Source organism: Poromitra crassiceps (assembly GCF_964638095.1).
Source record: "Poromitra crassiceps genome assembly, chromosome: 7".
In the NCBI taxonomy this organism is placed as follows: Eukaryota; Metazoa; Chordata; class Actinopteri; order Beryciformes; family Melamphaidae; genus Poromitra; species Poromitra crassiceps.
Window position 1 is genome coordinate 33,930,300 of NC_139628.1, and position 25,903 is coordinate 33,956,202.

A 25,903-nucleotide genomic window follows, 5' to 3' on the forward strand; every position below is an offset into this window, starting at 1 on the left:
AAATTAAGTGTTGGGGTGGTAAAGAACACATTAAAAAAATAAAAAAAATAATAACATGTGCACTGTAGTGCACAACTGTACTTATGTCGAGCATAAAACATTAACAAAATAAAGCCAGCTATGAAAAGCTCCACTGGAATCTTTTGGAATTGGAATTATGAAAAGACTGACAACATCACTGATGACATCATCTGGGGAATGATGTCATCGGGACACAATCTCAAAAATGTATTGTATTGTGTATACATGTAATGTATTGTAATGTCTATATGTCACAGAGCTGTCTACTAAATAAATGTGAAACAAACATACAGTAAGTCCTGATGTGCACTACATGAATCATTAAGTGTTTTTCCCCCTGAAAATAAATAAGTTCAGCTCTGAAAACTCACTCAAAATGCTCATTAGATGTTTACTTACTAAAAACAATCAAAATATAACATTGAAAAACATTTTAAATATGAATATCATGCTTACCTTTCCTTCTTCCATAAAATGTGCTTGTTGTGACGGCAGCCATTTTCAAAAGACAGGTAAAGGCTAGTTGGCATGGCCACAACCCCACACATGATATATCATTGGAAAGCTACGGTTGTCCTCTGTAAGGGACATCAGGACTCAATAGAGTCACATGTATAGTATCAGAGGAATTATGCAAAAACGGATGTGCACTACAATGCACAAAAATGCATTGCTGCATGGGTCTCAGGAGGATAAAGCCTGTAACACATAATATAGCTACAATGTAGCTACAAATTGAAGGCAAGTTGACAGCAAATTGACGGCATGGTGGATCAGTGGTTATCACCAACCCAGGTCCTCTCATGTGTGCATGTTCGTGTGGGTTTCCTCCCACCATCAAAAGACATGTATGTTAGGGTTAATACTCCTGTCAGTGCCCCTGACCAAGGCAATGGCAAAAGAACTGGAGTTGGTCCCCGGGCGCTGCACTGCGGCTGCCCACTGCTCCTAGTTCTTGAAAGGTTCCTACTAGAGGATGGGTCAAATGCAGAGGATGAATTTCCCCATGGGGATAACTTAACTAACTTAAATTGAAACGCCCCAAAATGAAACAATAGGCTCACACTGGCATACAAAAGTATATTGCTGATGCAAACAAGCATTAAAGTGGGAAGTGGTAGGCCACACTAACGAACAATTATTATATTAATATTCCTATCAATTCCTATAGGGATTTGTTGTGTGTCTGCGGTATGCACTAGAGTTTATAGTGGCCTCATTGTGATTAATGGTAGCCTACTTTTCGTCTCCCATGGTATCACTACCTTAATATTGCTAGACCTGCTTATAGTTTGGCTGTGATATTTATACAGTAAATTCAGTACAGGGTGGTTTTCATGAGGGCCACAGCCCAATTTCCCCACTCAGGTCCATAAAATGTCACTGTAAAATATTACAGTATTTTCACCATAAGCATGAAGAGCAACTTAGCAAAGTAATGTATCAATGGCTGCGATTTCAAGTAAGATCGGCAACACATTTTGAAGGAATGTAGCCAATAGAAATAGTATAATCTGTTTTTCAGACTAACAAGCAGAGGTGTGACCAAGTCACTCTCAAGTCCATGTCACTAATGTCAAGTCTCAACTTACATGTAGAACACCACGACAAGTCACAACAAATCAAGAGTCCAGTATCAATTTAAGAAAACAAAATATCTGGCTATTTTCAATGCAACATTGTTTTATTTTAATAGGATAAAAACTTGTTTCAACTTCAATAAATCCAATAATTCCATACAAATATAAAAACAGTATTTAAATTCAGTTTTCTGAAGGAACAAATCACTTTTAATCCAAGTCATTTACACAAACACAAGATCTTTTCTTTTGTCAAGATTAAAAACATTTTCAAGTCAGCAAAGCCCCAAGTCAAAGTCAAGTCCCAAGTCGAGTCCCAAGTCTTCCCTTCATGCATCAAGTCAAGTTTCAAGCAATTCAAATCATGTTGACACATTACAAAAACATCAAAGTTCTTAGCTGAGTTTTGCACTATAGAAAGTTTTGCATTATAGAAAGTAAATGATTATATACTATAAGCTATATTCAGTTCATGCAGAGGACATGAAGAGATGGAAACAGATGATCCGCTGTGGCGACCCCTAACGGGAGCAGCCGAAATGAGAAGAAGAAGAGGCTATATTCAGTTCAGTTTACGACATGTCTGTTTCAGTGACCAATCGGCCACCGGCACTATCCTGATGTCTCAATGGATTCCCCTTGATTGATTTCCTAAGCGTCCTCTGGCTCCGCTCTCACAGTGCCGTCACATCACTGTCCTTGTCCTCAGACCAGATGGCACTTCCAGAGAACTGCTTCAGGTCGATCAGCAAGCCAGCACCCCCGCACACCTCTCCCCCCTCTCTACCCTCTCCATCCTCCGCACTCTCCCCCGGTCCCTCCCTTTTCCCCTCCGCCTCGGGCTCATCCCTCAGCCTGGCTCGCTGCCTCAGGTCCTCCCCCCCCAGGCTCGAGTAATCATCCGATGAGTCGTCTGACGTGCCCTCCCCTACACCACCACCCCCTACCTCATCAATGCCATCCTGGCTTCCACCTCTCTGGCTGCCCCCCTCCACCGCTCTCTCTTCGTCGCGGAAGTCTCGCATCTCCTCTCCGTCCCCCTCGGCGTCATTGCGAGGCCACAGGCGGACCCCGAGGCGGGTGCCCAGGGCCGTGGCTGCGCCCCTCACCTGGTCCCTGAGCCCACCCTCCTTATACACCACGCGGCGGACAGTGAATTCTCCATTGGTCATCTTGTTCAGCTTCTTGTAGCAGTAGATCAGCAGCACAACCAGTACGACGAGGAGGCCACAGAGGATCCCCACGGTTGTGTTTGCGGTTGCAAGAGCGTTCTTCTCGGTAGCCATGCCTAGAGAGAGAGAGAATTGGGTTGCTCTTTGACGTTGGTGGTCACCAAACAGATCACAATTTCTACAAAATAGCAAAGAAATTAAAAATTAGATTGAAAAATTCGGCTCCTGTTGCGTTTCATGATTTTGATCTATATTCAGCTTCTTAAAAGGAACCAGTCCCGGGTGAAAAAGTGTTTCCAAATACTTTTAATGGTGTAAGAGTGGAGACAGAAGCAACAACCAAAACAGCCTTGATTGGGTTGATTGATTGAGCGCTTAACCGAAAACACTGAACTTTAGAGGAAGAAAGCAGCACATAAACAATAATGCTGATGTGTTTCGGTCTACACAGCCTTCAACGTGCCAGCATTAGTTTGTGCGCATGATGTGCACCAATAAATTCAAGTGAAAAGTAACTAGGTACTCTGCTATCTTTGGAAGTTACTTTTTTCCTCTAAACCTTTGTTTGTTTCAGCGTACATTGGTCCCAGATGAGCGGGGCTTGTCATACAGGGCAATGCAATGTGTGTCAGAAAGTTTTTTATAATCACAGGAAAGCATTTGAAAGTCAATTTAACACATTTCTCTTTAGTACTGTGATGTACGTGGCACAATCTAAACCCCTATAGGCCTATATACACTCTAAAAAAAACACTTTGCAGATAGCACAGTATTTGACCCAGGTCTGAATCCAACTCCATTCTTTTCCAAGGGTTAGTCAGAGCATGAAAAATCCCCTTAGTTTTATCAATCTGTAAATCTCTCACTGTTGGGTCAGATAAGAGTTAGAAAATACAGATTCGAGTTAGAAAATACTTTACCTTCTCAAGAAATTCAAAGCTGAAGAATCCTAATGGCTTGGCCTCACACTTATGGCTTAATTCTGCCCCAGAAATCCAGTTTCTTTCAAAGTATTTGCAGTGTTTTCATGAGGAGGAAATCCATCTGTAAATGTAGGTACATTCAGCATCTGAAAATAAACCTCTCATTATTAAAGGGCTTGATGGGCGCATAACATTACTGTATATAATTCATACAGCATTCTGGTTGCCTTTTAGATGGCAAATGACAAAACACATTTGATCATAATATCTGAGTGAAAATACAACAAGATTGCAATAAAATAACTCTTTTCGACGATAGTATTTCAATAGTTTGATTGGTATGTTTCACCAGGGATGTATTACCGAACAGGCCTACCCGGCCCAGGCCTAGGCCCAGGGCCCCAAGAGCTCAGGGGTCCCATAACCCAGAGCCTCTTCATGGGGCCACCACGTGTCTGTGCCTGGGACGAAATGATCCCTTAGGGACCCACCCCTTTATTTTTGACAAAATGTTTCGTACGTTTTTGGACAATTAGAGGGTTATTGTGCGTTTGGCTTGAATTGAGTTTGTACCTGCGCTGTAAATCCTGTGTTAGCTGTCATACTGTATGTTCAGAAAACATTGCACTTTTGTTTGGTATCGAAATCTAATCCTGGTAATTTAGTCAGTCACAAAGTTTCAAATTTGTCACAGCCTAAAAAGACTCACAGAAGCTGACGCCATTGTAAGAGGGATGGCTGGCTGCTGGCGGTCATATCGTAACCACAGGTTTATAAATGTCATGCACACTGGAGATGGAACAGGAAGAGTCTGCGGGGCCTTGATTCTGCTGGTCTGGAACTGTGTGGTGTCACCGAGGTACAGGAAGCCAGCAGACACTTGCTGTGCTGCTAGTTTCCTGTCGACACGATAATTAAGACACCATCAGTCAGCCAGCCATGGCAATAAAACAGCTTAGTTTAGTTGGTTTGTGGGGCTAAGCTTAGACATGCTTTAGACCTGGATAGTGTTTAAAAAAAAAATACATTTTTAGTTAGGAAATAGGTGCAAATTGAGGTGTATGTGAATGTAACTGACTTACTGTATTTTAGAATAAGTGGTAAATTCATCTTGCTGTTGCCTGCAATACTGTCATTATGTCACAAGTACAGATGTTTATGTCAATACTTTGAGTATTTAAAAAGATATTAAGATCATGCGTGTATGATTAACTGTAATTGTACGGAAGAAGGGTGGGAGATGAGGCGGGCGAGATGGAGAAAACTTGATACATTTGTTAAAAAGAAAATACTATGAATAGTACAGGAGGAAGTAAAAGTGACAAAACTTACCCGATTTGTTGATAGGACTTGTTATGCCACACAGAAAAAGACTGCTTGTATCAGTGAGGTTAACTTCTTGGCCGACTGTGATGTGTGTGTGAGAGACACAGAGTGTGTGTGTGTGTGTGAGATATAGAGAGAGAGAGAGAGAGAGAGAGAGAGAGGAAGGGGGGGGGGGGTGATGAGATGCATAAAGTATGTTATAGGATGCAGCCAAGACATGACTTGAGGTAGGTGGGGTGAAAGCACAGATTAGTCAATCGTCACGCATCGAGAGGGGTGTGGTTGACACAAACGGATATGAAAAATGCATCTATAAATATAAAAAGAAGATGCTGCTCTTAAAGGAACACTCTGCCCATTTTCAACCAGCTTTGTATCATTAGAACATCAGTAGTATATCAGAAAACTGTAAACTGTTTTGAAGTCTGTCATTTAGGGGCCCTTTACACGAGGACAGTTTCTGAAAGAAACGACACAATAGCGTTTCCTTCACACCTTCTCCCTGTTTACATGAGCGCCGTTGAATTTTTAAAACGCCGTAATGTACATGCCAGGTCGCTAGGTGACAGTGTGATCATCTTATTCTTTGCCCATGCAAGGACGCTTACTGAAATGACGTAATTTCGTAATCGTCTTTCCTGTTTTAAACGCGGAAGTAGAGTACACTTTCCGCAGTCATTTAGACTTGAGAAAAAGCTTATTTCAAGCAAAAAAAAACCCAAACTGTTTTAAAGTTTTAATATTTGTCGGGTGAGAATGTAACATATATGTGACCAGTTTATCAGAATAACGCCTATTGGAAATCTTTAACAAGCAGCGAGGACCGGGAGCGCTGACTGTGATCTGTCAAACTCTACTGGCAGTGAGAAAACACTGTCGACGTGCTTTGTAACTATAACGTTAAATGCCGACCGGGTACAGCCATCGGCTCCTCGCAGCAGTAACGTTCTGAACATGTAACTGAAGTTGGCCGCAGTGTAGCTTAATTCTGAATGTTGCCAAACTTCATTCATACTGACGTTTTCTTTGGTTGTCAACTCGCGCACGGCTATGGCGTAATCGCGTGTGTAGGCACGTCAGAGTTTCTGAAATGTGCCGTTCCAAAGTGATTACATGGAGCGCTCAGCGGGAAGCGTCTCTAACAATTTCACTCTAGAAGGTGGTTCCAAAATGTGTCGTTTCCTAAGCGCAAATTCGCCGTCACCATCTAAAAGGGAGGCACTAACGATAAAATAATTCCCCGTTTCCATAGGAAACCGTCCTCGTGTAAAGTGCCCCTTAATTTGACAGTTAATGAGTGTTAAAGTGTGGACCAGTGACATCATTGGTCCACACTAACTCAAATGAATAACTCATTAACTCAAATCAACTCTCAATAACTGTCAAACTAGATGAATGATGAATAGTTTGACAGTTATTGAGAGTTGATTTGAGTTAATGAGTTATTAATTTGAGTTAGTGTGGACCAGTGATGTCACTGGTCCACACTTTAACACTCAATAACTGTCAAATTAAATGACAGACTTCAAAACAGTTTACAGTTTTCTGATATACTACTGATGTTCTAATGATACAAAGCTGGTTGAAAATGGGCGGAGTGCTCCTTTAAGTTAGTAAAGTTAGCAAAGCTATTTTGGGGGCTTTTACCAACAACCTTCATCATTCACTGATTGGAATCCACCTACCAGATATTTACTATGAATTTTCTTTGCATGGTTGTAAAATACAATTCAACCCAGTAGTAGTCCCATATAGTTAAACCAGTCAGAAGAGCTGTTGCTAACACTTCAAGTTCACTATGTGCAGCAGAATGTGACATAATGCGCCTTTGGGTGAAAACCTTGCATTACCAAAATTCTGTATCTAAAAAAAAACTTATTTTCATCTCGAAAGAAATCCAGGTTTGAAGTTATACAGAAGTGAAAGTGGATCTGAAAGTGTCACATGCCTGAGCGCCAACGATAGACAACCATGCAATCTTAAAATGATAATACAGAAGATTTTCATGCACTATCTATCTGATAGTGAGTTAACACAATGGTGATTGAGCCTATGGCCCATTGATGGAAGCCTTTGCATTTTCAGTATTGCAGCATTTATGAACATGGCGTCTGTGGTGACACAGGGTGGGCGGAGCTAACACAATACTCACTCTGCAGGTTACTGTAGGTTCCTGACAACTCTTGTGTGACAGTGAAGTAGCATAACAAGCTACTTTTTTCCAGTCTCTGCTAGCATTACAGATTTCTTGGGGGCGATCTCACCTGCAATTACTGCTCAGGTGTTGAGCAGGGTGTTGTCAGAGACAAGAAAACTGAAATCTTCCGTATTATCACTTTAAGTGAAAATATGAAAATGATTATATATAGTGGAGTTGTAAGGTTTTTTACCTGGCAACAGCAGTGATCAAATTCAATAGCAGCACATTATGTATGAACATGAAACAAGTCGGCCACATCCTGTTGTTCATGTCCGTGGGCAGCCACAGCCCCCAGCACTCATGCACCCACCCAACAGAAACCTCAATCCTAACAGTAAACTTTACTTAGGTACCAAGGAAACGATCTAAACAGGATTCTCTGAAGCGCAGTCTTTTACTGACTTTATCTTTTTACCTATCACAAAGCCACACGTATGTAGGTACAACACCCACAGTGCACAGAGTGCAAGTGCTTCACTGAAATGGCATTCGTTTTCCATCTTAAGATCAAAGGAATCACTCGCGGCTTGCAGTGCCTTCAGAAAGCATGCATGCACCTTTTGACTTGATGCATTTTGTTTTTGCATTGCAGCCTGAGTTCAGCATTTAATTCAGTCAATTCAATTTTTTCGCGGACATTCAAAGGAATTTGCAGTGTCACTGCAAAAGGGTCAAATATTGACTAAAACATTTCAGCTTTTCATTTTTAACTCATTTGTGAAAATTGTAATAAAAATCCTTCTTAAAAATGCTTACTAGACATTGGTAAAAAAAATGCAAATTCAGGCTGTAATAGCACAAGATGTATAAAAAGCCAAAAGGATTGCATACTTTCTGGCACTGTAAATCTATTCATCTTTCATTACATTAAGTGTGGCAGCAGTTCCTTTGCATACAGTTTGAAATTATGTTTTAAGAGTTCTATCATAAGTTGGAGAAGGTTTATTCCAAGGGGGCAAATTCCACTAAATACCTGATCATTAACAGAATATGCATAAGCACGAATAAAAATCCATAAATACAAAAGGAGGAATGAATGTTTATTGGGTTTGCACAGTGTAGTCTCATTGAGTCTGCTACTGGTTTACAACCACACAGATAAAGGTTTTGGGAAGTCAGTGCATAAAGAAAAATATAAATCACCTAAGTAATCAAGGGATATGGAATGTACCATAGGTTACACTATCCGTGACTGAAGGGTGAGGTAACACATAAATGCAAAAATAAATGCAAAAAAGTCTAAGTGTAATGCAAAAAGTGCCCTAAAAAACTAAAAGAGCCTTCCATCTTGAAACACCAATACAAAACTGCCTCTACATTAGCCTAAGACTATAACTTCTACTGCTGTTTGACTTAATTCAAACCGTAGAAAATCCTTCACATTTCATTGTAACGTCCTTTTTTCTGTGCCTTAGAATCACTCAAACGTCTGTTTTGAATAACATCTAGTGTTTTATTCCACATGCTAGTCACTGGAACTAGTGCTAGTCTCTATGCATGTAGCACACCTCTATCCCTGTGTCGACTGGGAACTTCCCTTTTAGCTTACAGCTCCAAACAGATGTTTTGGGGGAAGCGCTGGCAATGGTTCTTTTTGTTGCTGAACAACTACTGACTAACTTTGGTAAAAGTTCAATTTTTTTTTTTTAATTCTAGCGCTCTACGTGTTCAAAACCTGCCAAGCTCCCAGTGCTATCGGGAACAGACGTCACTGTATCCTCTCCAAGTACCAAATTAAGGGGGGGAAAGAAGCCAGCACTGGGAAGAGAGGTTCCCGGTGGACACACGATTTACTGCTCTGGAGTTTGGGCCTCATGACATCACAGAGAACTCATCCCTGTGACGTCACAAAGCTCTCCCCTGACAACATGAGGTACAAGATCGCAAGTGTTACCTTTTGTCTGAACGCCAAGACCACACAGAATTACAATATCCATAAATATTCGACTACGTTTGCATCGGCTGTCATTCACACAATTCTCACTATCAAAATCATTATTTGTGTAGCGGCAAATTTTCCTACCCTTAAACCTTTTACATAGACTCCTATGATGAAGTAGTAAAACAAAGCACAAGCCACGCAACGATATCAGGTCTTATATGACATCACAATTTAGCAGCTTTAACTACCTGATTAAATGCCCCTAATGGATACATTTTGTGAGTGTTTCAGACAGAAAAAAAAGAATATTGCAAGTAATTCATCATTTTGCGATGCCACACTAATTCGGGGTGAAGCCTCCACTTGCTTTAATCAAATGCGGTGCATCACCACCTCCATCCACGCGAGGCAGTGATTCCATTGTGACACGTGACTCCACCAAAGCCCTTCAAAAATTAAGACGCGTTTCATGCCACTATATCATTTAAACCGAGTGGACAGATTTTGCAAATCTCAAAAGCTGCACTATACGCACCATCAAAATGCTACTATAATACTCTTTCATAAGAAAAAACATTATTTCACGGCCAAAATCACTGTATGCAGATGACATCTGTTTCTCACCCACTGTCTATATAAGAATTGCAGAAACAAATCGGTGGTCTCTTTTCCTTCGCTATAGGGTTAGGGGTGATTTGACAGTTCGTCACTACTACCCTACACGTCAAGCTACATTCTTCCACTCACAGAGCTCAAGGTACTGTTGATTCTAGTAAGGCTATGAATTGGATTTAAAGTAAGAATGCCCTTTGAGTGTAGCGGTGCTCCCTCGTGACTCATACGTCCCCATCCTCGATGCGAGCCAGCTGCCTCTCCAGCAGCTCAATCCTCTGGCTCTGAGCGACGACAACGGCGCGCAACGACTTCATTTCCGCTAACAACTCGTTCAACACATCATCCTGGGAGCAGGAGGGACAGAGAGAGAGAGCAAGAAGAGTGGTCATGAAATGATTCTGGCCATGAAAAAAAAGGCTGTAAGGTCAGCAGGGCAGCGACTGATTCTTTTATCTGACCTCTTTCTTCAGCCTGTCGGATGTCCCGTCCGTCTCTTTAGCCGCTCTTGGCTGTGGTGCTACTTCGCCCTCCGTCTCCTTGGCGGCTGAGGTGGGTACGGGAGCAGCTGCGTTGCCTGCAGCCGGTGGGGCAGTCGCAGGCCCGGAGTCCTGCGAGACGAGCTTGGGCTTTCCCCTGAGGGGGTCTCTGTGCTTGGATGGAGGAGCCATGTAGCCACCGCTCAGGGAGACCAGCAGGGGCGCCGCGTCCTGCCCGGCAATCCAGTCCTCGGCCAGGAGAGACGCCTCCAAGCCGGCTGTGTCCGGGTAAAGGTCTCCTTGGAACAGATCTGACTGAGGTTGCAAGACGGAGATGGGAAATATAGATGCATTTATTTACCATACACCTACAAATGCTGTGCACGCTTGGATTCGTATTTGCCATAAGTCATAATAAATAAATAACTCAGTTTTACAGTTGCATGTTTTAAAGAGTGTGCAATGGCTTACCTTTCGTGGTACAGTCATAGAAATGGGTTCGACTTTCCTTTCATGAAGTTTGTAGAACCTGCAGAATAGCAATACTGTAAATCCAACCAACCAACCAACCAACCAACCAACCAACCAACAAACATAGCACATTAATCAACCAATTTGTATAGCACATTTCATACACAGAATGCAGCAAAACATTGTGTTAAGTAGCATCACAGTCATATTGTGCCCATATCAAAAGCAGGAACAATTCACCACAGATTACTACACAGAAAAAACCTAAAACCAACCAACATGGTGGGTAAAAAGAGATAAATAAGTTACAATAAACAAGAGAATACTGAAGCAAATGACTACACAAAATGAAGACCAATGGATAAAATAGGTACTGTAAGTAAATTGACATATGAACCCAGGAGAAGGAAAGAAGAGATATGATATCCTACTTAAAGGCAAAGTAAAAGAAAAGTTATCCAATGTGGCAAGTGTGTGAAAGTGGAGTGCAAAAGTGCACAAAAGATCAAGCATCAAATGTCAAGGACATAAATAAACATCATAACCAAACCCAACTTACCTGGCAATTTCGCACTTGTTGACATCCACACCTCTTTTACTGAGAAAGCCTGCTCCTCTCTGAGGCTCCTTGCTGCTGTGCAAGCTGAGGAAATGGACATACGGGGATTCGTCGGTCACTTCAAAATATCGGATGGTGCAGTCCCCCTGAAAGACAGCAGAAGATAAGTGGACTGAACCAATCATGGATGGGGATGGTTACTAACTGTTACCGAGCGAGTGAATTTGTGTTCCTCAAAGAATCCTCAGGGCAGGCTATACCTTTCCACACAGGTAGACCATGTTTGTGTCAGGGTCGTAGAAGGGTAGAAGAACCCCGTTACTCGTGTCCATCTCCTGTACTGCCATTGGCTCAGAGAGATCTTTCTGTAAGAATATGTAAAAAATACATAAGCGTTAATTTGACAACTTCAAAGCTGAGGGTCTTTTCCTTGTGCAGTTGCATGGTACTGTTTGTAATTGCTTCTATGTGTCTGTCATGGGGACGGGTCAGGGGACAGGTGAGACTTGCCGTATCCCACAAGGCCAGCTGTCTCTCACTCATACGACTGAAGCCTGTGGTCAGGATCTTCCCGTCAGCCAGGAACACCGCTCTCATAGGCCGGGTGCCATCGTGGACCTTCTCTCTCACCTGAGTCATGTTAGGAAGAAGAGAGAGATCAATAAATACATTTAGTATGCAAGCCCTCCATTATAGAATGTGTTTTGTGAAGAGAAGTATGATTTGTTTCCATTTCATTTTTTCTATGCTGTGTCATCATTATAAACATGTGAACAAGCACGTGATAAATAGCTTAGCACTAGTTGCACGCTTGCCAAATTATGTAAAAAGCTTCAGTTTTCCTCTGACAGTCATAGATAAAGAAAGCACCTTTAAGCTTTCAGCAACACTCCTTCTTTAGACTACAAAGGGTCTGAAGTAGGAAGGTGTTAATCTCATCTGTTTACAGTCTTGGATAACATCATGACTGCTGAGTGACGAGATTAACAGGCTGGACAGAGAACATCATGACGTAATGATGATGACATAATGGAATTGAAATGTAATGCAAGAATTATTGTCAAGAGGTTTAATCAAATATGTGATGGATGCTTCCTGTAACTACAATGTGTGCATCAATCAATATGTTGTTATCAAGTAGTAGGCGGGGGTGGAGAGAAAAAACCCCCTGGGAGAATCGCAATTGTTCTTGTGATTTTGACGATTCAAATTGAACGCTCACACTTCGATCGATTCTTCGATCGAATTGAAATCGTGACACCGCTCATTTGTATACATCTGCATATATGGCCAAGCTGTGAGCTCACCTTGAGCACGGTGCCCCGGCGTGGGTCGATGATGCGCAGTGCCTTGTCCTTGCACACGGTACAGATGGCGCTGCCGTCCTTGTTCCAGCTGACGCTGTAGATCAGGTCTGGGTGGGCGTCGCTCAGCTGGTACACAAGCTCCCCCGTGCCAACGTCCCACACACACACCAAGTTATCACAGCCTGAGATGAGAGAGAGAGGGACACACAGCATGCAGTGTGGTGGGGCAGTGTATGAGCCGGGCGAAGGTCCAGAATAATAGGGGCTTACGAGCCAGCGCCTGACATCAACAAGCAAATGTGCACAAAACAGTCGAAACCTGAACGCTTAGGGCCTGTGTCCACCTACCGTCTTTTCATCAGCTCCGGTGTCTATTTTCAGTTGTTTCCAATGGGGGGAGAGCGTATGCGGGCGCACACGGATGTCTAGAGAAAGTGCGCAGCGCGCCCAGCGTCTATTTTCAGAGCGCTCTGGCGTTTCTGTGCGCCCGACTCCCAGCGCTTCCAGCTGAAAATATTTTAACTTTTCAGAAAGACGCTGGTGTCGGGTGCTCCTTTTCTGGCAACTAATCATATGGAGAAACTATCGCAACAGAGACAGAAAGGCTCAATTGTGGCAGCAGATTGGCTAGACACTTAATATTTCTGGCGAGTGTTGAGCTAAATCACTGTATGTGTGTTGTTTGCTAATGTTAGCTGTCAGCTATCAAGCTACTACCGCACTGAACTAACGTTAGTTTCAGACTGCTTCAGTTGTATATTGTGCGCTGAGATCAGCGCTTCCCAGCGTACTTCCAGCGTTTAACGGTTGGAAAAAGACGCTAGATGGACACAGGCCCTTAGTCTGCGTTAGGAGCATCAGAAAATGACTATGTTTGGTTATTTGTGATGATAAATATATAGAGCTGAAAAAAGCATGTCATGTCAGAAGGTGATGATGGCTAAGAAAGTCACACAGTGTCAACGTATTGAAAAATGAAACGGCGTTTACACTGTGCTTACTGTACTCTTGTTTAGTAGTGTTTTGTAGGGTATTTTTAAATGAATTCAAATGGTGCGGTGGCAACATCACAAAGTGTAATTATTTTTCAGGTTAACCACATTCTCCTGCTTGCATTGCATACTGTGAATTGCTGAGGAGGGAAATACAATTCCTGGCTTGTATAATGCAGTAGTCATTGAACTGGCTGTCACAGAACACCAGCTGAGTAAGCTTCGAGCTGATCTTCAAACTCTCACTATCTAAATGCGTGGGAATGCGTCACTTTGCTCTGGCTGTCAGCTAATGTCAAATGTGTTTAGCACACTGATGATGACAACACACCCTCCAGGGTCCTGAGCACCCTTCAAAGACGGACGATAAGGTGGTTAAAAAAAGTAACTTCAGAAAATACTCACTCGTCCTGAAAGCAATTATTTCAAAGGCAAATGTTTAAATTGTTGACTAACAAAGATGGCCCTTTGCTGCACAGCTATACAGGCCCTATAGATGGTTTTAACTTGACAACAAAAACATTCTAAATTGAACCCCCGCTCACTTCCTGTTGCAGTGTTTGCTATGGACATAAAAGAAGAAAAAAACATTCAAGTGCAGGACTGACCATTCCGTGAAAACCGTCTATACAGCTGAGCAGCGAAAACAAAAGTAACGATGTCGAGTGAATATTTCTGCAGTTTGCCGAATGCTGAGAAAAAGGAAGTGCTGTGGGGTTGCGCTCTGGTGAAAACAGTCTATAAGGCAAATTTCACTTACATTTTACATATCTGCTTCAAGTATGACATCATGTGTAGATCATGAGGTTTGACATTTATTCCTTTGATGTGCTCTTCCATTGTTCTCTATTGCACAATGAACTACATTATCAATATTAACTGATGGAAAGGTACTGAGACTTTGAAGGGGCAAAGTCTAAACAACTGTTTACCCTGCTTCTGCTGTGCTTAAAAGACGGAGACAGTATTTTAGTGAGAATGTCACGTGCAATCTCTTCCCCCAGCCAGCCTTGTGTGCTTCTGTTCTGTTTGTCTCAAATGGGACACATTTAAAACCGCCAGAAAATCGAAGTTATTTTTCTGCGACAAATTATGGATGCCAGTAGTTGGAACAACTGCCTTGCTTTAGAATAAAAGTAATCACTTAAATCATTTTCTTAAAAATGAAATATCATCAGTTTTTATGTTTTCTGCTAACAAACATCCTCACCAGACTGACAGGAGGTGGTGATAGGTGAGTCTACCTAGCCTGATAGACTGAATTTTCAACTCGCTACACTCATTTCCACCTTCTAGACTGAGATTGCCCTCTGTTTTTATTTGAGAATTTCCCCAGGGGAATTCCATTTTCCCTAGCCAATCATTAGAGCCCAATGTATCTTACGTTAGTTAATGTGTGCACAGCTTAGTCTCGCCCGTTGAGCTGTTTATTGACGCCGATTGGCCAATCGTTAGTCCCCCTCGGTGCTGATTGTTGAATCGCTAAGTAAAACCGAAGAAAATGCATTTGCATATGACGATGCCAGATCTATCTTAAGAACACATTGATGAATCCGGCCCCAGAAGCAGTGAAAATGCAACTCCGTGGAGTGGGCGCATTCGAAGGTCTGGAACCAGGCAACAGTTTACCTGCAGTTAGGAGGATGTTGAAAGCTGTCGGGTGCCAGGCCAGGATTCCCACTCTTTTACTGTGTCCCTCCAAGGTGACGACGGCCTCGGTCATCGGAGCGGTCAGGCCCCCATCTGGGATCTGCCACACCTGCAAACAAGACACCGGGCCATAAAAACTGATCTGGGATCTGCCACACCTGCAAACAACAAGACCCCAGGCCATAAAAACTGATCTGGGATCTGCCACACCTGCAAACAACAAGACGCCTGGGCCATAAAAACTGATCTGGGATCTGCCACACCTGCAAACGACAAGACACCCGGGTCATGGAAACTACTGCTGGAGCAGAGAACTCAGCTGATATTTGATGTAGGTGCAGCTATCAGATTGGCATCTCAAATCCAATCAAATGTTCTTTAAGGAGTGCGTCAGCACCATTATAACTTGACAACTCATCATTACAATGTGTGTCATGACATGCATCCATCCAGGTGCATGGAAATATAACAAATACACGTTTCGTAGAGGTCGACCAATATGGACTTGTGAATAATATAAATATCTTTACACGTGTCCATTTTCATGCACAAAGAAAGAAGACAAATATTCAAAGTCCCCCCACAGAGTTGTATTTTTGGCAGATGGAAAAGCCTTTAAATCAAAGGACACTAAACCTCTCCACAGAAACTCAGACTAATGAAATACTTTTTGGATTAGCAACTGTTCAACAGCAGGGAAGCGCTGGGATAGCTTACCTCCTTTAGATGACACATTCACAAAAGCCGTTATTAAAGCAGCTACGAGCAACTTTTTCGATTGTTATTAAACAGTATAATTACAATATTGATGCATCACATCTTACCTATAATAGTAGCTGAGACCAAAGCCGTGTGAATCGGAGATTGCTCCCTTAGATGATTATTAAGTCTGTGTCTGTCTAAACTCGCATCAACAGGGGGCTCTCTCTCTCTCTCTGCTTACCGCCGGACCGGATAAACGCGGAAGTGAAACCCGGAAGTGAAAGGCAGCTGCCTGCCTACCCCGTTCGCGCTGCCTAGCAACATAGCATAAACAATGTGAACGCCATGCATACTCTCGCGAACATCTCTCGTTATATTCTAACAGGTTTTTTGGAAGTTATTTTGTGGTTATGGCCGAAGTGGCTGCTGCAAACGGTTTCATTTCACTTCCTGATCTTCCCTGGCCACAGACAGACTAACACTGGCCGATTCACTCGGGGTTCAAGCGAGACTACTCTGCATTGGTCTCGTCTACTATTAGAGGTAAGATGTGATGCATTGATATTAAATTTAGACTGTTTAATAACAATCGAAAAAGTTGCTCGTAGCTGCTTTAAATGGATAAATAAAATGTGCAAAGAAAATACAAATTCCCTGCAGGTTTCGCAGACAGGTTTCAGGTACCTGTCGACACAGTGACTGGTATCCCATATTTAGGGGGGGGGGCGGGGAAGCCAGTCTTAGCCCCATATCTCAGTCTAACCCTGATGGACAGTGTGTTGTAGGTGTCGCCCACCTTTACTGTGCAGTCCTCTGAGGCACTTGCGATGATGCTGTCGTCATGAGGACACCACTGGACGTCGAGCACGGGCGCCGCGTGGCCGCACACCATGGGACACGCCTGATCGATCCTGCCGCTCTGCGGGAGAGAGGAAAAGCGAGTGGGTGGAGGGAATAACCCCGCTCAGCAGTGTTTCCCCTACCATTCTACAGGCCTGGTGGGCCTGCCAGGCCAGAAAAAGAATTGGAGCAAAAAAAAAAAAAAAAAAAAAAAAAAGATCTGCTCTCCCCAAAATTTCAATAAACCTTTATGGCATATTATTACAATACAGCAATAGCCTACTGGTGTTGACAGTAATAGAAGATGCCAAATCATTCAAAACAATAAGCATTTTGTTTTTAGGAGCATTGTGCGCCGCTGTTCCAAAACATGTCAACGTGTGTCGTTGCCTGGGAAACGCACATCCCATAATACAACTGTTCGCATCGCATCCCATAGTAGTATGATGATACTTGGGATGCCATTGCGAACATAGATGCGAACAGGTTAGCTAAAAGTTTAGCGTCGCCAGCGAGGGCCCCCGCCGTTGCGGTCGAGGTACGTTTCGAAATCCCTCCAGGCCTGAAGATTTTTCCAGGGGAAACACTGCTCAGTGTGTAAAAAACAGAATATCTTCAGTTTCAGATGGCTCGCATTGAAAAAGAAGTAGGTTACGATAGGCTATGTTGTCACTTTGCGTTTATTTTTTTAATAAAAGCAGAACACTGCAGTAACACACTGAGCTTGTTATACAATGATCTGTTTTATTTGGATGATTACAAAAAACTTTATTTAAAACAAAAATTATGTTTTGGAAAAGGAGCATTCCATATAGCCAATTTTATTTCTAAAGCCTGGGAAAAGAGATTTTTTTTTTCTTTGATTTGAGTTCTGTAATGTGTATATGTACGTGCATATGTATATAATGTAAGTATGTATGTGTATATATTAGGGATGGGCATCGAATTTCGAATTTTCGAATAATCGTTGTTATTATCAAGGTCGACTTTTATTATTGAAAGTCGAAATTCGAAGAATTTTTTTTTTTTTTTTTTTGTGAAATGTTGCATTGTCTCCCCTGATTCTAAGTATAGTCGAATCGCTTGGTTTGAGCAAGTAAAACAATTTTTATAAGCATTTTAAGCAAGGTTTATGGAAAAATGAATGGCGGATGAAATCCCATGAAGAGGGAGAGGGGGTGACTTTGGCACCCCTTTGGCACTCAGACCTGAGCCTACTAAATATTTAATGAACCACTCATGATTGTCAAAACTGTTTTTTATTTTCGAAAATGTCAATGTCATGTAACATGTTCTTTACTTCAGTGGTGCAATGCTTGTTTGAGCTAAAAATCCACAGCAGAAGCTTTTTATATTAATTAATAAAGCCGTAGACTTAGAATCACAGGAGACAATGCAACATTTCACTCACAATTTTTTTTTTTTTTTTTTTTTTTTTTTTTTTACATTTTTTTTTTTTTTTTCGAATTTCGATTAAAAGTCGACTTTGGCCAGCGAATTTCGAATAGTGTTTTTGCTAGAAATGCCCATCCCTAGTATATATATGCATACATACAGTATGTTTTTGTTGATTTGTTTACACACCATGCAAGACTGTTGTTTTTAGTGTCTTATAAGCCCATGCGGGCTGGGCACCCTGTGTGCATGACACTTAAATATATATCTATCTATCTATCTATCTATCTATCTATCTATCTATCTATATATCTATCTATCTATCTATCACTGCAGGAATTTAAGAGTACAGATTTTACCCCACGTCCGCTATTTGTCATGAAACTTAAAAAGTGCTGAGTACGCATTAACCAGGCATGCGGTAAGACACCAAAGAGTTGCTGACATATACTTGCTTTGACAGGACAGAGTCCTTTAAGATCAGTATAGGACACAAGACAGAGCCACTGTAGAACATTGATCCACGGCTCATCTCTGCTGGATACAGTAGAGTCGGATATGCGGAGGAGCTCCCACCTTGCTGAGGGGCACCACGAGGAAGGCCCCTCCTCCGCCCGACTCCACAATCACGGCGATGAATTTGGGGTTGACGGCGCAGAGCGGACCGTCCCACGTGACGCGGGACACCCGGATGTCGTCGATGCAATGCTCCGCTTTCCACGCCTGGGCGAACACGTGGCGGAACTTGCTCTGTCTGACCACCCCTCTTCGGAAAGACATGACTGGGGAGAGAAACGCGACACCATTAGATAAAGCCAACACAAGAGAGCAAAATGGTTCTGTGTACTTTGTTTATACTGCAGATTTTGAAGGGGGAATGAGCCGAGGGACTTGAGGGTTAAGTTAAGGGGAAATGAGCCGAGGGACTTGAGGGTTAAGGGGAAATGAGCCGAGGGACTTGAGGGTTAAGTTAAGGGGAAATGAGCCGAGGGACTTGAGGGTTAAGTTAAGGGGAAATGAGCCGAGGGACTTGAGGGTTAAGTTAAGGGGAAATGAGCTGAGGGACTTGAGGGTTAATTTAAGGGGGAATGAGCTGAGGGACTTGAGGGTTAATTTAAGGGGGAATGAGCTGAGGGACTTGAGGGTTAAGTTAAGGGGGAATGAGCTGAGGGACTTGAGGGTTAAGTTAAGGGGGAATGAGCTGAGGGACTTGAGGGTTAAGTTACGAATGTACTGCAGAGATGGCTTTGAAATAATTGAATCTCGTAATTCAGTCATTTATGGCCATAATAAATTAAGTCATATTTAAGCCAGGATGGGACGATATATTGGAAATGCAATAGATCAAATACAGAAATATGACAATGTGAATAATTATATTAGCTACATTTGATTCTGCTGTAGTAATCACAAATGAGATGATGAGAAGCATCATTATCTTCTCCTGTGCTTTATTAAGCAACGATCGATTAGCCAGCGATCGGAATCTGCAGATTTTCAGCCCAAATATGAGAATGGAGAATTTCGATTCATGCTTTTATGTTTAAACTGATTGACAACACAAAACACCATGAGCCATTTTCGGTGGAGTTGGTGGCATAAACACAGCTGAAACCATGCTGGATATGGGCGGTGTCATTAAGTGTATGAGACGGACACAACACGCCATCTGTAATGTATGCCAGGATCAAATACCTTGCGAGAGAAGCAATGGTAATACTTGCAGTTGAAGAGGATGATACTGTAAACAACTCAGAAAAAGTTTGACCTGGGCACTTCACATAGACTACCTGAAGTAAAGACACCGGAGCACTCTTTTCACATAGACTACCTGAAGTAAAGACACTGGAGCACTCTTTTCACATAGACTACCTGAAGTAAAGACACTGGAGCACTCTTTTCACATAGACTACCTGAAGTAAAGACACTGGAGCACTCTTTTCACATAGACTACCTGAAGTAAAGACACTGGAGCACTCTTTTCACATAGACTACCTGAAGTAAAGACACTGGAGCACTCTTTTCCGTCTGCACGTTTTTTAGGGGCTGACTGACGTTTTGACGGGTATGTCTGTCTGCCTCAGAGTCAAACAGAAGACAGAACAATGAAAAAGGGGAGGTTTATATTATACCCTCCTCCACAGTGATGTCATTGACAGCCATTTTGAATAACAAAAAAGTATATGATAAATCATGACATCCATCAAAGTTATTACAAGGATATGAATATGAAAAAATATATATAATACATATAGGACAGTGTTTCCCCAAAGGCAAGTAGCTTAGGCTAATTATCAAAAGGGGGAACACGCAATTCAACAGATTTACAAATATTTACATGTTCTAAATATTAACTTCCACAAAAAAGCAGACAGAGAAGGGGACGAGAGAAATCAGAAGAAAGGCTTGGTTGGACATTCACTCCTCCAGAAGATGCTGCATTGAGGGTGAAGATCCAAAAGGCCTCCCTGCGCAGCAATTTATTAATCGTGTCGCCACCCCTAGGGGGCGGACTTCAACAATCAATTTGAGGGAGGAAGCCGAACCATGATTTGCTTCAGAATAGTGACGTGCCATAGCATAATATTTGTAATTGCTCAATGCGTATGGCAGTTTTGTGTTCTCCTATTCTGATTTTCAGAGCCCGCTTGGTCTCCCCCCCCCCGATTTTTTATCCCATTTTTATCCCCCATTAGTGCCAATTTAATTTATTTATCCTGGTTGCTACTCCACCCTCTGCCGATCTGGGGAGAGCCGAAACTGACTCCATGCTTCCTCCGAGACATGGGCAGTTAGCCAGCCGCTTCTTTTCACCTGACAGAGGAAGCTTCACCGGTAGGACATAGCACTTGGGAGGTTCACGCTATTCCAACCAGTTCCCCTCCCTCTGAACATGCACCCTTAACGACCAGAGGAGGAACCACATTAGCAACCAGGATATTGCATGTTTTGGTGAAGGGGGTTCCTATATGAAGGAAACCCCCGGGAGGCACGGGGAGAACATGCAAACTCCACACAGAAAGGCCCTTTTGACGACCCCACCCGGGCGGTGGGCGCTCGAGGACATGCGGCCGGGCACGCATTCCTTCGCCGCTCACAGCATCCCAGGTGGGATTCGAACCCAGGACCTTCGAGCTGTGAGGCGACAGCGCTTACCACTGCACCACCATACCCCCCCCCCCGCCCGCTTGGTCTGACCCACGAAAATTAAGCCACAGGGGCATTTCAACATACAGATGACATGGGTGGAGTTACAATTGATACATTATTTTATTTCATATTTGGTACCATTGAGAGGGTGAAAGAAGAACCATGCTTTGTGTGTGTTGGAGCAATGAGTACAATGGCCACAACAATAGAAACCAGCAGGGGGCCGCGGTAATCAAGTGCTGGGGGCTGCAGTGGGGGGCATATAGCTATATGCACAACATCATCTTTGATATTGCGTTGTCTTCTGAACGATACCAGAGGGAGATTGGAGGTGATGTCTTTATGATTTACTTTTGAGGACATGCCAGTGTTTAAAGATGATATTCTTCACCTGGCCACCAGAGGGGTTGTATTTAGGAGATAAACAAATACATGGAGGGGTCTTCTCTCTAGTATTTTTGGAAAGGCGAGAATCACGTCTTTATGTTTGGCTCGGTTAAGTGGGGTTGTAGTTGTTCTGGATGACTGCTGTTGGAATGCAGTAGTGTATTGCTGTTGGAATGCAGTAGTGTATTGCTGTTGGAATGCAGTAGTGTATTGTGGCTCAAAGGCTTGTGGTAGATAGTCGTCTCTAAACTGTTGATATTGATAAATGCAAAAAATGTATACTTGTGACGTCAGGCTTAGGCTATGTTCTTCTATGAAAGTGAGACTACTGTCTGTGTCATTCACATACTGCATAAAAGCAAATTCATCTTCAGAACCGTTCCAGATTACCGCAATATCATCTATATATCTACAGTAAAGATAGACTTTAGAATAGAATGGGTTAGTGTTGGGGTTATTGATACAACGTTCTTCCCAATGGCCCATGAAGAGGTTGGCATAATTAGGTGCAAAGGGTCCATAGCTGTGCCCTGTGATTGAATATAATAAGCACCTGCATATCGAAAATAGTTCTTTTTTTAGGGCCATTTAGAGAGAGTAAAAATTCATTGGATGGAGGAATACCCTCAGGATGCTTCTCAAGATAGTGAGCTAGAGCCTCTAAACCCCTTGTGTGGGGTATGTTAGTATAAAGGTACATCTGTACATCGAGAGTAGCTAAAATGCTACTTGGACTAACTTTAAGGTTGACAGCATTTAAAATGTCCCCGGTGTCTCCTAAATAGGATGGCAGGTCTGGTACCAATTTCTTTATGAAAAAAATCATATATTGGGATAAGGGCTCAATGAGACTCCCATTTCCAGGCACAATATGCCTAGAGGAGGCTCCACCACTGATGAGTGGGTTTTTGGTAGGCCATAGAACACTGGGCAAATAAGATGTTTAGTGGTCAAAAACTCGTTTTCTTGCTCAGTGATCCAACCTTTCTCTACAGAAGTCAATAAATGCATCAATCTCAGATGTAATGTCATCAGTGGGGTCACAGTGTAAAGGTGAGTAGAATACATTGTCACCTAGTTGACTCTCAATGCCTCTATATATTATTCAATAATAGGACCCCCCTTTATCTGCAGACTTGATCACAATCACAATATCAACATACCTGACGAAGACAGCTGACTGTCATTCCGCCCCTAAACATGCAGACAGAAGAGTGCTCCAGTGTCTTGACTTCGGGGAGTCTATAAAATCGAAGTGCCCAGGTGAAACCTTTTTCTGTCGCTCACTGTTGAGCACCAGGACCCTTTATTCCAAACTTGGCTGAAGCGCGCTGGACACTTTATCTTGGACATTAACGCTGTAAGTAAGCAACTCCTCATGTTTCCTTCAGACCCATGCTGCCCTCAGGCTAGCTAAGATTAGCTCTAGTTTAGGGATTGATCAATATCGTTTTTTCAGGGCCGATACCGATATCGATTATCAGTAATCAAAATGACCGATAACCGATATTTGGAAAAATTCAAATTCAAAAGTCAAAATGTAGAATAACACGACCCGTTGTTGAAATGCATTTTCCCCAGTTTATCCAAATGCAATATTAAAGCTGCATTCAGTGATGTTTTTGTGTTAAAATAAGTGTTAAATGGCTCTATATTCTTCTCATCAATCACTGAAATAGAGTGTTTGGTCAGTAACTTGAAACCCCAACCCCCCGCTGTCCTCTATCTCTCTCCTGTAGTCCTGCATGCAGGGCAGACGCGTATCTCTGCAACCGTAACTCGTAGAGACTCATGGATGGCGACGTTGGATTCGGGGTGAAAAAATGCATACAGTCCTCTCTAAGCATCGTGATCTGACCTTCCATTTCCCAGAAAATGTCAACTTTTCTCTGATTGGATAGTGGGAGGTCGCCGCCAATTTTTATCCAAAATCCAAAATATCAGGCAACACAGAGTCTGTCTGATGTGTGCTACCTAAAAGCACATGGTTTTTGTTTACACGGTGATGAATATAAATATTGATGTAGAATTTTTTTTTTTTTAACCAGGACATTGATGGATGAAATGCATGTACAGTACAATGGAAACTGTTAGACCTATAATACTGCTATAAAAACTGATTTAAGGAGGGGGGGGGGGACATATAATACTATAGCCTATACTAGCTGCTATCTAAAAACTATCTTGTTTACATTCTAGAAAGCCAATGCCATCATTAGACAGATTTGTGGCTCAGAAATACACAATTCTGCACAGTCAGACTTTGTTTAACTTTTAGTCATTGTGACATCATCAGTGATGTCATAAGATGATTTTGGTCAATAATGATGTCACTGATGACATCACTGATGATGTCATAGACATTGTGACGTCAGTGGAACAAAAATGGAAACAAACAGATATTTCCCACTTGCTTGCTCCCCAAGGATTATGCTACATCGTATCGTGGTTGTATTGAATTCTATGTTTCGATAAATGTATCGTCCCGTCTCTGGGAAGGGAATGCACCATGAATTCACCAGTATGCCAAGTTAAATCTGCATGTTTCTCATCAGGTTAAATAGCTCTGCCAGTTGTTGTGGTTTTCTGTGAGTGCATCCAGATGGCTAAAATCACCATTCACCAGCGTCTTGTGAATGTTAACGATGAAGAATGTCTTATTCAAACCAGCAGGCAAATTCCCCTCATACTGGGAGACTGTTCTGAAGTACAGTCAGGCCTCAGTGGACAAAAGGGCAAGATCCGCCAGAAACCAAAACATGGGAGGAAGGGGATGGGAAGGGGGTTGGGCACGCAGAGCTGACGGCTGAAGGAAGGGAGGGATGTAACTCTATCCATGGGGCTGCCACCTAATGCTTCACAGTTGTCAAAGCAAATTACATTTGAGCAGGTATACAGGCTAGTCTACCTTTGCCTAAAAATGAGACTGAGGCCTATAATATATCGGCTGCCTGCAAAACCACACCGTTTTATCAAGTGCAACTGGAAGACAAAACATTGCAACACTCCTCCAAGGACTCAAAGTGGGTCCGTGTATCTGTGGGACTGAGTTTACAGTAATATAATGCTATTCATCATATCCTATGGTGTTACTATTGTGGTTCCATATTGTTACAGAAACCCCTATTTGGCACAGTATCCGTATACACTTTATTTTAGGGGTTACTATGGAGAAGCAGCATCAGTCTGACATAGCGGCCTATATTAGGGAGAATGGAAAATGTGCGTTCGGAAAATAGCAACTACTACACACAGTGAGCAACAAAAGGACAGTCTGGTGTATTTAATCCCAGACTGGGACGTGTCGAGGAAGTAGCCGGAGCAACGCAGTTTGCACATGCATCATGTTCCGACTACAATAACCTACCTGGGTTTTGCAGCAAGCGCTTCTCCTTATTGGGGAAAGAAACGCCGGAGACTCGGGCGTGACAGGGGGAGGCCAATAAAATAATCCGAGGCTAGCAGCGGTAACCTAATCCTTTCCTGTGTCCGGGGATGCAGCTACAGTCCAGCTACCACGGTGGAGGTTTGGGAACAAATAAAAAAAATAAAATGTCGTAGGCTGCCTGCACGTTGACTGCGTAGACCTGCGATCAAACACGGTCATGAAAAATAGATTCCTTCGGAGCGCTATCCGCCTTTCCGCTATTCTCCTGTCCTGCTGCGGCTGTTTTTGTCAGGAATGACTACTAGTTAGGCATAATGTGGTGCGATGTGGATCATCATGTCCCGTGGTGATACGCTAAATTAAACAGTGCACGGAGAGTGAGAGAGAGAGATGGGTATACGGTGGGAAAAGACAGTGCTCGCTCCGTGTTGTCCGTTATCAGATGAGTGTTTTTGGATGGATGCACTAGAATCCCAGACACTTCCGCCTAATGGCAGGACATATCAAAGACGAAGATGCATCAAGATGTTTCACATCCTACACTTCTGCCTGCCCCTTGTCCCATATACCCGGAAATCATCGCGCGACGCGTACATCTGTCTAAAATTAGAATATTAATGAATAGCCAGCTAGCAGAATAGCTAACGGATGAGGCCTTCGTGCATCCTGCTAGCTATACTATCTATCAGAGCCGTGTATATCTTACTAGATTGCTCTGCTATGCCTTCATAAGTTCATACCGCGCATGCGTGCGTGAAACAGAAGCAACGCTACGAAGCGTACGAAGACGCGGACGGTGATGCTGTTTGGCAAATAAACCAAATGTTCGGGGAAAAAACTGTATTGATGGAATATGAGTAACTTTAA

At 42.7% G+C, this 25,903-nt stretch overlaps 2 protein-coding genes across 2 annotated transcripts; both read right to left on the reverse strand.

Annotated features, from left to right (window-relative positions):
• Positions 1-2,275: 2,275 nt before the first annotated feature.
• Positions 2,276-5,122, reverse strand: LOC310779563 (uncharacterized protein; the record flags this gene model as incomplete). Its single annotated transcript, XM_083640089.1, has 3 exons — positions 5,029-5,122; positions 3,689-3,842; positions 2,276-2,889 (listed from the first exon to the last, which is right to left on the reverse strand). The coding sequence occupies exon 3, from the start codon at positions 2,885-2,887 to the stop codon at positions 2,276-2,278; it is 612 nt and encodes a 203-aa protein (XP_083496215.1). The 5' UTR covers positions 2,888-2,889; positions 3,689-3,842; positions 5,029-5,122.
• A 3,126-nt stretch (positions 5,123-8,248) lies between these two features.
• On the reverse strand, positions 8,249-25,647 carry coro1b (coronin, actin binding protein, 1B). Its single transcript, XM_083640881.1, has 11 exons — positions 25,016-25,647; positions 18,688-18,893; positions 16,673-16,795; positions 15,154-15,283; positions 12,533-12,714; positions 11,736-11,855; positions 11,486-11,590; positions 11,226-11,371; positions 10,667-10,724; positions 10,178-10,510; positions 8,249-10,063 (listed from the first exon to the last, which is right to left on the reverse strand). Exons 2-11 carry the CDS (start codon positions 18,889-18,891, stop codon positions 9,941-9,943), a joined length of 1,524 nt encoding a protein of 507 aa, XP_083497007.1. The 5' UTR covers positions 18,892-18,893; positions 25,016-25,647; the 3' UTR covers positions 8,249-9,940.
• Between the last annotated feature and the right edge of the window lie 256 nt (positions 25,648-25,903).

Coding starts and splice junctions, on each gene's coding strand:
- coro1b (XM_083640881.1), bottom strand. CDS start 18,891: ATGTCTTTCCGAAGAGGGGTGGTCAGACAGAGCAAGTTCCGCCACGTG. Junction 11,856..12,532: donor GCCGGGGCACCGTGCTCAAG/GTGAGCTCACAG, acceptor AACATGACTCAG/GTGAGAGAGAAGGTCCACGA. Junction 10,725..11,225: donor AACAAGTGCGAAATTGCCAG/GTAAGTTGGGTT, acceptor GCTATTCTGCAG/GTTCTACAAACTTCATGAAA.